The 14,970-nt window shown below is 46.9% G+C and overlaps 1 protein-coding gene across 2 annotated transcripts in view; it reads left to right on the top strand.

The window, feature by feature from the left end:
• LOC311262758 (cyclic AMP receptor-like protein A) overlaps window positions 1-14,970 on the top strand; it is a gene marked incomplete at its 3' end in the record, with an annotated part of 49,697 nt that overhangs the window by 13,504 nt on the left and 21,223 nt on the right. For both annotated transcript variants that reach the window (XM_084362437.1, XM_084362436.1), the window contains 4 exons: window positions 396-434; window positions 5,734-5,812; window positions 9,080-9,127; window positions 13,820-13,902. In XM_084362437.1, the coding sequence (XP_084218563.1) occupies window positions 396-434; window positions 5,734-5,812; window positions 9,080-9,127; window positions 13,820-13,902 (249 nt within the window). The remainder of the gene's footprint in view (window positions 1-395; window positions 435-5,733; window positions 5,813-9,079; window positions 9,128-13,819; window positions 13,903-14,970) is intronic.

Below are 14,970 nucleotides of genomic sequence, written 5' to 3'. Positions count from 1 at the left end.
GGCCTTATTCCAGCTCCAGACACGATTTCTCCCTCATAAGATTTTATGTGATCAAAATGTATAATTATCAGCACATCTTTGAAAATTAAAACGCCTCTCAGACTCTTCAGTTGCTGTAGCGAAAAGGAAAGGCACTATTTGTTTGGAGGGGAAGTTATAGGGGTGAGGGAGAGGGGAAGAGGCCGAGTGGAGGAGGCGGTGGAATGAGAATTGGGACAGAGCCTTAATCTCCGGGCTCGGCTCTCTCTTTCCACTCTCGGCTTATTAATAGCTACAGCTGCACAGCTCTTCCCCTCCGCAGTCACACAAGTCTCTCTTCCGCTCTCCCTTTCCTTTGTAACCCCCTCATCTCTCTCTCTCTCTCTCTCTCTCTCTCTCTCTCTCTCTTCCCCCAGCTGGATCACAGACGATCACGTAGCCTGGAGATTTGGGATGTAAGTAGACCCTTTCAGCGCCGGCATCAAAGCTTCCCCCACTTGGGGAGATGGGGCAGAGGAGCGGGGAGGAGGGCTGTCTCAGCAGGGAAATGTGAAGGGTTGCATGTCAGGGGAGCCTGCGGGGTTTTTTCCCTGTTGGTGGAAGGCCAAGATGAGTGTGTGTGTGTGTGTGTGTGTGTGCATGCACACATGGATGTGCCTGTGTCTGCCTCTGCCTTGTCAGATTTAGGGGAGTTGCTACACTGTGTATTTAAGTGTTTAGGACGGCTATGAAGGATTATGCCTGTCGACTGCTTTCTGCAACTGGCCCTAAGTCTGCAAGGGCTCTGCCAATCCCCGGCGCAGACGCTCCACCACACACACACACGCACACGCCCATGCACACAACAACACTCTGCTATGAGCCAAGGTAATCGCGTTGCTGCTCGCAGCATCAGCAGGGAATCAATCTTTCTAAACAAATAAGCATGCACACACACAGACAGACTCTCACAGACAAACACTCGCGCACACACACGCAGAACAACACATAGCTATCAGCTGTGCTAAACGAGCCTGTGTCTCTTTTATCAGTGCTCCTCTGCTCCCCGGCTCTGTCTAGTTTTCCATGCTGTCGTGGCCCGGGGGGACGAGCCGCTCAGAGGATCAGGGAATCTTCATTAGGTCTAATTACATCAAACCAGACGAGAGATTAGAGGCCGAGGCAGCACCAGTCATGGAAAGAACACAGGCTCAAACACACGCGCCCTGCTGACAGCTTGCTGGGAGAAAGCGCAAGAGAGCAGAGGTTTTGGTTTTAAAGGTGAAAAGTGGAAAAGGTGGGAGGGGAGACATAAGGGGTACAGTTAGAGAGACAGGGAATCACTCAGCGGGAGAAGGAAAGAGGGGCGGCATAGCGGGATGGGAAGAGGAGAGCTAGAGAAATAGATTGCCCTCGTCTCTGCCCACGCCCCGTAGTGTGTCTTCATCAGAGTTCAGCGAAGCGCACAGACAGGACAGAGGAGGCGGGGGAGGCTCGGTGGAGGAGGAAGAGGAGGAGGGTGTGAAAGGGGATGAGAGAGGAAGGAGAATGAAAAGCAGAGGACAGCGTTTTGTGACGGAGGTGCTGAATTTCAGGGGTTGAGTCAGCAATTGGAAGCACTGGAGCTTAGCTGAGTCACCGCTCTTAGAGGTCCCTGTCGGTGTGTATCATGGGCCCCGGTCAGAGATAGCACTGAAAAGCTGAGAAAATGACATCCAAAAATTAAAGCTTATCATTACCGGGGTACTTTAAGTGGACGAGAAAGCTGTAGCGATAGTGAAGTAGGTTGATTGGTCAGTCAATCCACCACTTTTGTCCAGATTGAAATATCTCAACATTAATTGGATGGATTGACGTTAAATTTTGTGCACAGATTCATTGCTCCCAGAGGTGAATCCTGCTCATTTTGGTGATCCACCGAGTGTTCTTTTAGCGCCACCATGAGGTTGACATTTGTGTTTCTTAGTGGCATGTCTTGACAATTAATGGATCAATGTCAGGGAATTTATTTTTAAATATTCACGGCACCCACAGGTTAAATGTTAAAAAAAAAGGTTAAATGTCGTTCAACATTCTAGATTCAGTTTAATCATCTTTACAAAACAAGATTAGCATAGCTGAATTATAGTTGAAGTCCCTTAGTGCTACTCACAAAAAATAAATAATCATGTGATATAACTAGCAAATATTTGTTTTAATGGAGAGGATGTGTCTAAGAGTCTCACAGCCTGAGTGAAACAAACTTTGTAGTCTGGGGGTACGACAGCAGATACTTCTGTATCACTTGTCAGATGGCAGTAGGTCCCTCAAATTCCGAATCTTAATGACTCGCTATGCAGCTGACTTTTTTTTTTAAAAGGTTTTTAAGGTTTTCATTTATTCTGTATAATATCTCAGTATCTACAAGATGGTCTGGCACAAATTCATGGTTCCAAGAAGATGTATCTTAGAAATGTAACTCGTGTTTGTTTTTTGTTTTTTTTCAACAATCTTTTTGGGAATTTAATGACTTTACTAGGTAGTTAAAAGTAGAGAGATCAACAAATGTCATCCCATGACCCTTTCCAAATTGAGCAGGTCTAGACTATACTCCTTGATTAAAAAACTGCCTTTTAACAGGCAGAAACCTCTGGGCAGAACTGGAACCGGAGATGCAGAAAGGTCCCCAGTCAGATTCAAACAGGGGACGCTTTGGTTTCTGGTTCACACCTTACCCCTTAGGTCATTAGCATTTGCAGGTTGCATGTTAGCAGGCTAATAAACTACTAAGATGATAAACATTTCAGTCATTATGCCTGCTCACCATCATTATGGTAACATTTTGATCATGTTGATGTTAGCGTTTAGCTCAAAAGCACAGCCTCTTGTGTCTTCTTTCCTTTTAACTTTTGCATTAGTGCTTGAAGTGAGACACAGCGTACACACCGGCTCCTCCTTGCCTTTGTGTCTCCTTCTCTTTTTGTCTGTCTGGTCTTTCCATCCCTCTCTAAGTGGTTGAACAGGTAGATCATGATCCTCCACAGAGCAGCAGCATTTTGTTGGTCAAAGTTGATAGCTGCGTTAGTTGAGCACTAACCAGCACAGGCGAGTCCCTGCTCCCTACCGTACTCTCATCTCCTACCTGGCACTTCAATTAAGGCTCCTTTCATCTGAGCCTCATCCTTCACTTCAGAGCAGCACTGGAGGGAAGGCCAGGCTAAGGCCGAGAGATTGAATCTCTGCGCGTCTGTGATGATCTTTCTTTCTGCCAGTTTAAGGCTTCTACTGTGCTCACTGTTGTCCTCTCAAACCCCCTCTTTGGATATCCGTCTTTCTATCCATCCCTCCCTAGTCGGTCTTTTTGCTGCAGCCTTTTTCTGCTTTTCCTTTCATTCCCAGTATGACCTTATCCCTCTCCCTGTATTTTAATCACCCGATGCTTCTTTCTTATTCCTGCTCTTTCTGGTCCTGACCCGCAATCTGCTGTCATCCATCCACCTTTCCATCCTCACCTCTATTCTCTTCGTCACTTTTATCTTCCCCTGCCCACTCCGGATCTTCTCTTTTTCTGCCTCCATTTCATTCTCTCTCTCATTCTTTCCCTCCCGTCTCCCTCTTGCTCTCCGCTCTCTCCGGGTAGTGCTCAGCTGTAGAGCACAGCGGACTCTAATGGCAGATCATTATCATGCTAATTAGAGCACTTTGTAGCTGCCGCCCGTCATTCTCTCCTCCTCGCAGCCCCCCCACGCTATCGTTAAAAAGGCCACCCCCTCCTTTCCCCTCTCCACCAACTCGCCCACCTCCCCCCACCTCGTCTCTCCATCATTAACGGGACGTGCGCTGGTGTAATTGGACGCTGTTTATTCCGGAGAGCAGGTTATTAAATCACACCGAGGTGACGCTCGCTCAGGTCTCCCCTGAAACACTTTCATCATTGTCCCATGCCATTATTGAACCTGCGTGGATGTGCACATACACATGCACTCACACACATGTTCAGCGATGGTGTTCTTTGTATATCATATGAGATGTGAAGTAACATGACGTGTAAAGTTTCTTGCTGTGACACAAACGCCTACCGTCTCGGATTCCCCTGCCAATAAAAAGTTTAATTTGATAATGATCAGCGAGATTTTTTTCCACCCGCAGGCTTGGAAGACAAGTGTGGACAAAGTTAAATTAGGCCAAGGACCTAATATTCGCAGTTTTAGATGCTGCTAAAGTTGCAGTTTATAGCACACACCAAGGACTTTTCAGGCAAAGTGCTGGACATTTATTCCCAATACATTTTCCTTTGAAACCACGTGTCCCTTTTATTTATGGGTCACAGTCAGATTCAGTCTCTCGCTCTCTGAATGTCAATCGAACTTTTTTTTTCTTATCTGGATCATGATTAGGCCTATAATTACTCTTGATGTTCTTCCTTTGCACAATCCAATATGTTTATCACATAGGTGCATTTGGCCAATTCCTCCCCGGCTTGTGCCAGGTGCTCTGGAAGACTTGGCTCATCACGTCTGCTCGGAGTTACTGATGCTGAACAGAGACGTGGTGGCCAGGAACCTGTCTATCAAAGCGAGACAAAGACCCGTTTCATGATTAGAGGGAGAGGTTGAAACTCGTTGGAGCTTACATCACCTCCCAAGAGGTTATGCAACACGAGGCTGCCATTCCAACAAAGCCATCACCCCCGTTTCTCTCGCTCGTCTCGCTCCCTTTACTCCACTCAGAAATACCTGACATGTTATTTTTCTCCCCCGCGCCTCCCTTGATTGTCAACCCTTCATCCCAGGGGAATGCCATGCATTTCTGGTGTTGTGACTTTGGTGGCATTTTGCTCTTTGTCACCCTCTCTCTTTGCTCACTGAAACTATGTGCTGTAAGGTCCAGAGGTGCTGACTCAGGCCGATTCCACTCTGTGCTGTTTATGTGCACACTAGGTGTCCTTTGTATATCAACTCCTTTTATCATGAACTCGAGGTGTCAGAAATGTTGCTGTTTCGTCTGTTTGCAGACGATACGAAACTGTTTTTTTCTGGGTGTGATTTAAAGACGATCACGGGAAGCGTAGAACGCAAAATGTTTAAACGTAGGAAATGGTCGCGTTGTTAAAGTAGGTCAGTTGGTAGAGCATGCGTCCTAAGTGCAGAGGCTGTAGCCTCATCGCAGTGGCCCAGGGTTTGAATTCAACCTGTGGCCTTTTGCTGCATGTCATCCAGTGTCCTGTCACTCTTCAGCTGTACTATCCAGTTGAGTCATGCAAAATAGTAAAGATAATAATGATGATGATGATATCATTAACAACTTAGGAAATGGTTTGATGAGAATAAATTATTAAATTATTATTTTTGGATTAGAATAAAACTTAATGTTGTTTTTTTTGGTAATAGATAAAGGGTTGATCAAATCAAAATGGTAATAGACAGAGTTATACTGAAAGAGTATTTAAAGCAGGGGTCATAATGGACCACGGACTATTTTGGCAACCTCATATATAATATATAAAGAGAGAGGTGTGTGAATGTATTGCTGTTTTTAACAAAGCAAAAGAGGTTTTACATTTTGCTTCACTTCACATATTCTATAGTATCCACTCATTCTTCTCGATCACGGTATAAATTGTATTAGGATATATGACAAAGTGTCCTCCAAACCTCCCGCCCCTCCTCCTGAAACAGCACTTAAAGGAGTCCAAAAAAAAAAACACCCATCACAGACAAAACCACAGGAATGATCTTTTAATATCATTGTTCATTTGGAGTGTTCTTACTACGTGCTCGTGTTTGTGATTTGCAGATGGTACGTGCCTCTGTTCAGCCTCATCTTCCTGATGATCTGCTGCTACGCCCGGATCATCTGTGTGGCCAATGAGAGGGTGAGTGCTCAACGTGTGTCCAGTCAGCAGCAGCAGCAACAGCAGCGAGACACAGGCAATTTAGCTGAATCCAAATGCATTGTGACCTTTTAGAAAAGTGACATTAGTGGAGCTGACATCTCTGAGAAGTCAGGCGGGACTGCTGTCTGTGTGTCCTCATATTTCTGTACTTAGGAGGAATACTGTAAAAATAGAGAGTTGAGAAAAAGTCCCTAATATAATTTTATCTATGTGATGTATTATTTAAGGGTTAGGAGGTAAAATAAAACCAGAATTTATGTTTTCAATATGTTATAGAATGAAATAATAGTAATCAGTGTAGGTCCTCACAAATCCCTCAATACAGATGCGTTAATGCAGAAACAGTGCTGCTTCATCATTCAACTGATTTATTACAACTTTGGTCTTAGTTTTGTCGTTTTCTCCATCATTTTTCTCCATCATAATAACACTGTAGTTAACCATAGTGCCCTTGCTGAAATGTGGGAACATAATGACATCTCTCCACCAGCGTCTGTTCGGTCAAAAATCACAATAGTTCAGACAGTCACACAGGTTGTAAACAAGCCAACTGTTCAGATTCGGAGATAAAACCGAAAGGAGGTCGAAGTTAAACCAGGAAGTCTTTTTATAAACTGTGATACATGTTACACAGCACGTAGTTTGGGTGATAATTTTATATTCTGCCTCTTTATATGCATTACGTTAACCTGGGATTTTGTTTGGTGATGATCTGACTACCTTTAAGTAAACTCATAGCATTAACAGATCTCAGCAATTAACTTAGTGAAGCCTGCAGAAGACTCATAAAGGGGACAAAATTTGCACCAGACACCTGCCAAATGCTGATTAAACATGCAAGTGGCTGGTAAATTTGCTTCATTCAGCAACTAGAACAACTGAGCTACTGAATGACTTGTAAAATTTTAACATTGACTTGAATCCTTCTCTTTTATAGGATTATATGATTATATATTGCGTTTTCTGACCTTTGGTTGGGCAAACAAGTTGTTCGAAGACATCACTGTCGCTCTTTGTACTCATGTGATGGGCATATTTCTATACTTTTAAACATTTTACGCTCCAAGCAGTTAATTTGTATAGATAATGAGTCGATTAATTGATTTAGCACTTAGTCGATCACCTCTCTGTGTGAGCTCGTAGCTCTCTGTGCTTTTCCACTGTAAGAGTGCAGTAGGAGCCCAGAGGCAGCATTCCGCAAAGTTCACATAGCTGCCATTCCCCTGATCTGACGACACCACGCAATGTGGCTGTGGTGCCGGCCGATGGGTGCTGGCAGACATGTGTTACAGCAATATGTGCGTGGGCTCCTGATGTGGCTTTAGCCTGATTCTCCCTCACGCTCTCTTTTTGCATTTTGATAAATCACATCAGACTCGCGATGAATAGTCGTCGTGAATGTTGGCTTTCTTTGTCTGGGTGGAGGAGTGAACAATGGTACAGTGAGACAGATTCATAGATAGCCGGGCTGCAGACAGACAACATCGGAGACAGACAGCAGGTAGCTGAAGGGAAGGGAAAGGAAAAGAGACTACACAGCTCTTTATCATGAACGTGATAAAGAGAATGAATGAATGTCGCTGGTTTGCAATCTGCATCTCATAAGTCATTCAGCTCACAGTATTCAGCTGTCTCTCCCTCAGCCTCCTGTCTGTCTCTCTCTATCTCTGCTCTCCACCTTTCTCGTTCTCCCTCTCTTTTCTCATCCACCTCCGCCCGTCTCTCTCTGCCTCTCTCTCTCTCCTCCCCCCTCTTTTCCTCTCTGCCTCTACGTCTGTCTCCCCCTTCTCTCTGCCGTTTTGCTTTCTCTATCATATTTATGAAGAGCTCAAGCCTTATCTCTTTTCAGCTGCAGGCTGTCTCACTTGAAAGAATTTCAAAAGCTTTGAAAGCAGGGTAGGTGGTGGCGACGCAACGGGGAAAAGGGATAAAGATGAGCAGGCTGAGTGAAGAGAGGTGGGATGTTGGCTGGACGGAGAAGTTTCTCCGCTTTCTAGACTCCAGACCGGGAAGAGAGGGGGAGGATCGTGGGAGAACACGGCTCTATTTCTCATTAGTTTACCAAGTCCAAGTCATTTACACCGGGGCTGTTTAGAAAAACATGGACTCATTCTGAGGGACTGTGTAACTAGAGGGCTTTGAAAGCTAATGAGTCATTATGAGGCCAGACATGGAGGTCTGGGAGTGTGCTGGTGTGTTTGTTTATGTGATCTGTACATGCCCGCTTCTTCCCTCCCAAGCCTCGTGCCTCAACACTTAACAGGCTAAATTGCTCGACTTTCTGTGGCGCAGCTTAATAGAGATGGCAACAGAACGTGGGTACATGCACTGGAGACCCTGGCTGAAGGCTAATGGTATTGCCACTTATTATCAGCGTTGGTTGATTTTGATGGATAGTGGTGCTCAGCTGGACAACAAAGCGCTGCTTTGGAAGAAGTTCAGCCTAACCAGATCTATTTTTTTTTGTATGTGTTGCGCTGCAAAAACACACTGTGGTCACCAGTAGATTTACCATGACAATCACGTCAGCACCGAGAAACCATGGCAACATTGAGTTGATAAATAGCAGAACAGAAGAGCAGTTAGCGTGCATCGTTCACGCTGCCTCTTTGTGCGTGTGTGTGTGAAGCTCACACCGGCCTCCAGAGATTTGTCTCTGATGTCTTGAGTTACATAAACCTTCTGGCTTCCTACGGCCCCCCTCGTCCCTCTCCCACCATTGCAAATCCCAGCCTTGTGCATGTGAGAATGCGTGTGTGTGTTCCTGCGCGTGTCTGTTGACATTTTCCCTGCATTCCCCCGAGAGAGGAGACAGAGGAAGAGCGAGAAGTATTCCCACGTTCTCTCTGGAGATCTCAGATCTGCCACGTTCGCTCCACTTTTTCCTTTTTCTCTAACACTTCTTCAAGAAAATGTCTCCCCTTTCTCCGCACCCTTCGGCTTTTCTTCTTCTTCTTCTTCCTCGTGTCATATTGTGTGCACTGAGGCTGATCAGTTCCTTCTCTTTGTGAGATGCTGGGAGCTGTTTAAGTGCTCCGCTCTGCCTCTAAGCTCCGCGCTCTGCTGTGAATTAGGCAGTTTTGCAGGGACGGGGGAGAAGGTGGAGGGATTTTGTGTTGGTGTGATAGTCGCTTGTCACTGCAGGCCACTTCTCTCTAGGAATACTAACTGATTTAAATGATCACATCACTCTGTTGTTGTCGGTGCCCTGACCTTTTCTTCCCATTTCGTGTCTTTTCTACACAGATGCAGTCGTGGTTGGGAACCTTCAACCCAGAGAGAGAGAGACGAAAGGTAATGGGCCTATCTGACCGTCGCATTTCTCAATACTCCAGCACACACATATACATGCAGACACACAGAAGTTGAAGATTAGAGCGTGTGCAGGATTAACCCTTGTGATCTCGCTGGGTATCTAACAGCAGGGAGTCATTTTACCTCTCGACACCACTGAAACAGAAAGGGACAGAAAGGGAAAGAGGAAACGCTACCTGTAACAATTACATATACCTAGAGAAACAGGGCATGAAGAGAAGGGAAATGGGGAAAGAGAATATTGATTTGGGAGAGAGCGCTTCTTTTTGTAAATGTGAGGTCTTCTTCTTAGTGTAAAAGGGCTCCCCGCTGATTTAACACTAGTTTAGATGATGCCCGAACAGAACTAGTTCATAAGACGAGTTGTATGACTACATTCCTACTTTTGCACATTAAAAGTGACCAAAGCAGTTATGGAACAATGAGGGGAAAAAAGTGCTTGGGAGAGAAGATCAAAGACTTCCTCTTTACCAACCTCCGCACAGCTGGTCAGTCACAGCATGAAGTTTCATCAGGGTTATGTTGGCATGGACGTGGAGACGACACATTTATACCAAACAGAAGGCCTGCATTACCAACGCAGGGAGTGGAGTTTGAAATATGTGGGCAGGAAGGGTCTTACAAACAGATTTTATTGGTTGCATCATGGGAAATGTAGGATGCTTGACCCATACTAGAGACAAGTAGAAGTTTGGATATCCTTGCTTCTGCTGCTTTGATTTAAAACATTCTTTTTGAAATGTGCCTTTTGTGAGTCCTATTACTTTATGGAAGTGCGGTACGAAATTACTTGAGCACCCCATTAAATAAATAATACATTTCTTGTAAAATGCTGGTACTGGGAAGTGTTTCCTCTCTCCGACTGTTTGAAAGCTTCTTTCCCTCTTGTTTCGTGTGACCCGCTGACCGCGAAAGCTGCATGATTTAAACCTTTCCCTGCCCACTCGCCAGACACAGCTATGGAGACACCAAATCATTAAAATGTAAAGCCTTCAGTTCCACCTAAACCAAAGCATCCTCCGCAAAGGCGGTCAGTGTCACAGTGCTACTCATGAAATGTTAAAAGCAGCAATCCCCAGTCGTCTTGCCTTTAGTTACCTCGCCCCTCCTCCCCTCCCCTCCGCTCTGCTGATGCACCTCCTCCTCCCTGCGGGGCTAGGTGTGGAGGGCAGGTTAGGGTTAAGGTTATGTAGATGCTGCCCCTAAGTGGCAGATGTAATTACTACACACTGAACCGGCATAACCCTCACAAGTGACGTGTGTGCATGAATATGTGGCAGCAACAGACACACACACACACACACACACACACACACACACTGTTCATGTGGGCTAATTGCTATGTGTAGCACACAGTGTAAATAAGTCAACAGCGGTTTTTATCACACTCTCCGTTTCCTCATATTTCTCTCTCCCGGTCGCTTTCCTCGTTTCCCTCTGCGTTTCTCTCCGCCGTTCACTTTGCGCTCCCTCTCTTTCCCCCCCTCTCTTTTCATTTTCTCTCTCTCCCTCGCTCCGTCTCTCTCACTCTTGTACTCATACCCAGCATGAATAAAGCAACAAGCCAGGTTCATGGACATGAATATTTATGAGAGTTTATGCACGCGCCGCGATGCTTTAAAACAACAACAGCCTTCCCCGTTTGTGCTTGCCAAGCCGGCGAGCTCCGCATCGTGTGCGTGCGTGCGTGTGTGTGTGTGCGTGTAGCAGCAGGTGTAAACTAGAGAAAGCGTTTCCTGCTGGGTGTCTGAAGACCGCTGGCTCTGGTGATTTCCATTCACGTCGGCACATCTCTCTCCCTCCGCGCCTCACATGTTCTCTGTTACTGTGTCGCACACACACACGCTTCTCCTGTTTTGCACTCACACATGTAGTTTCTTGCGTTCCCTATTCCTGAGCTTTTTTTCCCCTCTCTCTGACTCAGCCTGGCAACATGCCCCTGCCCATCTATCTGTGTGTGTGTGTGTGTGTGTGTGTGTGTGTGTGTGTGTGTGTGTGTGTGTGTGTGTGTATCTGGCTGGAGTGATGACGTGCATAACTAGTGTTGGCAGATATCAGGGCTGTCAGTCACATGGTCGTGACGCATCTTTGTGTGTCCCGAGCAATTTGTTTGTAGTCAGGCACGAGTGCACACACACACACACACACACACACACATTCAAGCACAGGTCAGCGAGAGGATATTCGGAAGAAGGACTCAGGCCGCACACACACACACACGCAAACACACACACCTTTAAACACATTTGCACAACTGCACACACAGCAGCTCGGTCCCGTCGGGTAGCAACAAAGCTGGCTGAGCAAACAGCGAGCTGCTTGTTCGTTATCTTCCCAGGGTGTTTGTTTACTGATCCACACAAGCTTCGCCTTGAGTCACAATGTGAAGTGCCTACTTGTGTTGTCTGTATACATGTGCGTGTGCCCGCATGCGCAGCCGTGCGTCTCAGTGAGCGTTACCTCAGCACGCGTGCATCCTCACCGACGTGCCAAATTTGACTTTTACGCGTCACCAACATCCCGAAGAACATCCTCACCGCGAATAAGCTGCAAGGACAGCTGCATTTGTCTCTCAAGGGCTCTAGAGGAGGACACATGGCTCTGACAAAACACGCGTACCTTCTTTTGTTGGGATCCACTCTCCAGCTGTCAGATAGTGAGTTTGCCTCAGCATTACTTATGGTTTCTTGACAAAATGCTTTTGGGTGTAACCTGTCCCTGAAAATCTATCGCGGATTTAAGAAAAGCAAATAAAGCAGTCAAAACGAACAACAAATGCCATTTTAAATATAATTGAAATACAGCATTTAAGCTGTCATAACAACTAAGAAATGTAGCATTTTATAACTGTTCTGGAGCTGCTGTGAAATTGATGATGTTCAAATTTACATTTCTCTTCAGCGTTTCTCGTCCATGTTGGCTTTAAGGTTAAGAGTTGGAAACAATCGTTGTCAAAACCATGATGTGTGCAGTATATAACATTATACATGACCAGTAACCTCTTACACATCACGTCAGAGAAAAACCCTGTGATGGATTGTGGTGTTAATACTGCAGCAGATGTAGATTGTAGATGACAGTGTCATGACTCATGTAAAAAACATTGTTTTTATGAAACGGTTTAAAAATGTGAAGTTTTAAGTTTCAATCCGTATATTTCACTACAAAACAACCTTTTGAAAAGTCCTTGAATCCGATGTTGGAGAGCATATTTTGGAAACTCTGATGCTGGTATTTTTAGAGTAGGTGTTCTCTCTGCGAGCGAGGGTGAGTGCAGTGGGTGGTGAAGGGGCCGGGTCGCTCCTGATAACCGTCTGTAATCTAGCGCGCGTCATTAACGTCGGGACCGCTGCGCCCGCCGCACATAATTACGGTTTCATTCCCCTCTGCTTCCCGTGCAGCGCAGGGGCCTCTGACACGGGAGGGCTGTGATTAAAAACACGAGGCTGTTTAGCCGCGCTCTTCCTCCTCCTCCTCCTCCACCTCCTCCACTAGTCCACATCCTGTCTCTCGCTCGCTGAAATTCCTCAAATGCCTGACTCTGCACCTCACCTACATTTTTTATCTCAGATCACCGGCTTCATGCATTCTTTTCAAACCAATTTTTGGAACCTCTTGTTCACTGAGGCACGTACAGATCTCCCTGCTACATGGAGCATCCTTCAGGCTCCTGACTTGCCCTTTCCCCTTCTGCCAATGAGGCATTCCTCCCATTACACACACACACACACACACTCTCACACACTTGAGACGACAATAGGCAGAGCTTGACATGGCCACTGATGTCAGAGCTTCCCATTAGTACTGTTTGTGTGTGGGTTGTGTATTTACAGCCTGTGATGTGGAACTACGGTGGCAACTTGGCTCTTATATTTAGTACCCCCCTCCCACTAACACACACACACGCACACACACACACGCACACACTCATAAGATAAAATACCACCGGGGGGCTCTCGTGATTTTCATTTGAATTGTTTAAAATGCCTGCGTTAGAGCTTGCACGCCTCGGGGTCTTTCTAGTGAGTAATTAATTTCCAGCATGTGGGGGTAGAGACCAGAGCTCGTGGGCCTGCCCCCTGGCACTGGCTGTGTGTGTGTGTGTGTGTATGTGTGATGAAAGAGAGAGAGAGAGGGAGAGATGGAGGCTTTGCGCTGGCTCGGCTGCCGCGTCCCAGCCTGGGGGATGAAGGGGAGGAGGGCAGCACAGCGCAGAAAATCGATCCAGGGGGCCGCGCTGCTCAGCCTCTTCCGGACGCAAGAGTCCTCCTCTCCCGGGAATTAGATAACGGCTTGTAAAAGCTCTCCACCGCCAGGCTCTCCCCCTCCTCGACTTTTTAGCCGCTGCCGCATCTCTCCGTCTTCCCGCCTGATAGAGATATTGAATTCATCCCGTTCACATTACGGCAGAGTATTGGCTTCCAGTTTAATTGGAATCATCCCCGTTTCTTCTCATAACCGTGTGGATATTGCGTATTATCAGCAGGTTAATATTTTATTAGGTTTTAATTGGCCTTTGTTGTTTGCCTCAGTGCACTGATCTTCCAGTTAAAACCCTGACAGTGTGTGTGCGTGTGTGTGTGTGTGTGTTTGAGAGATAGGAAGACAAGAGCGTTAATGCGAGCGCTCAGTTTCTCGACGTGGGTCATTAGTCAGTTTTCTCTCCTCCAGGTTTCCTTGGCGGAGGAGATCAAGCCGCTGAAGTGGTATCCGTCCGTTTACCTGCTGGTGTCTATCTTTCCCCTCATCAACAGGTAACACACACACACACACACCTGTGCGGCACATAAACTCTGTTGCGCTCTGTTGTTTTATTTGCATGTTGGCTTCACTCTGCTATCTTATCTCTTCTCAACCCGTCACTCCCTCCTCCTCCTCCTCCTCCTCCTCCTCCCCGCTCTGCCTTTCCCGTCCTCCTCTCTTGCTCTCTCTTATCTGAACTCTCAGAAAGCTCTGCTCTTGCTCGCTCTCTCCCTCTCTCTCTCTCTCTCTCTGTAGCACAAACACTAAAGGAGATTGCGTGTGTCTGTGTGCTTGTATGTGCGTGTGTGTGCGTGTGTTGGAGGCACAGAGCATTTTATTGGCTTTTCTTTTTAAAACCAGGGCTTCGCAGGCTGAGAGCTGGTGGGAGGAGGCGGGTGGTCCAGTAAATGATAACCCCAGTGCTGTTATTACTCCTTCACTCCCCTCCCTCGCTCGCTTTCTTTCATTTGCCACCGCTCGCCCCCCCTCCTCCCCCCTCCCCCCTCCTCTTCCGCGCGGAGCCGGTGTGATTGACAGGTCAGGGTTACTAAGTGATTAGCTGCGGCGGCTCTGCTTGTCGCCACGGCGATGTAGGCGGAGTCACAGGTCAATTACAGGGTCAACGTCTCTCAAAGGCTCCGCTCAAACACCGCCCCCGCCCCCCTCGCCCCCCATCCTCGCATCGCCCTCTCCTCACTCACCTCTCCATCCATTCCAGCCCCCCCCCCCATCCCCCTTCTCCCTCGCGACAGTCGGCTGATGAAGATGACAAACTGCATCCTGCGCTCCCCCCGAACCCTCCCCTCCTCATCTCCTTCCCTCCCCGCTTCCTTCCTCTCCTCCCTTAATGTCACTCTCTCTTCCTCTCTTCCTCCTCTCCGCTCTTTTGTTATGTTCCGCTTATTTCCACACTTCCTCGCTCGGGTTCTCTGTCTCTCCCCTCCTGTGTTTTTATGTCACTTCCCCACCACCACCTCCTCCTCCTCCTCCTCCTCCACTTTTCCTCCCTCCACACAAAGCCCTCTCTCTCTCTCTCTCTCTCCCTCCCTCCCTCTCTTGAGCAAACACGATCTCTCGCT

The sequence above is a fragment of the Pagrus pagrus genome (assembly GCF_965226575.1).
Source record: "Pagrus pagrus genome assembly, chromosome: 9".
Classification (NCBI taxonomy): Eukaryota; Metazoa; Chordata; class Actinopteri; order Spariformes; family Sparidae; genus Pagrus; species Pagrus pagrus.
The sequence above is the reverse complement of the archived record's forward strand: the minus strand, read 5'-3'. Positions and strand labels throughout refer to the sequence as shown.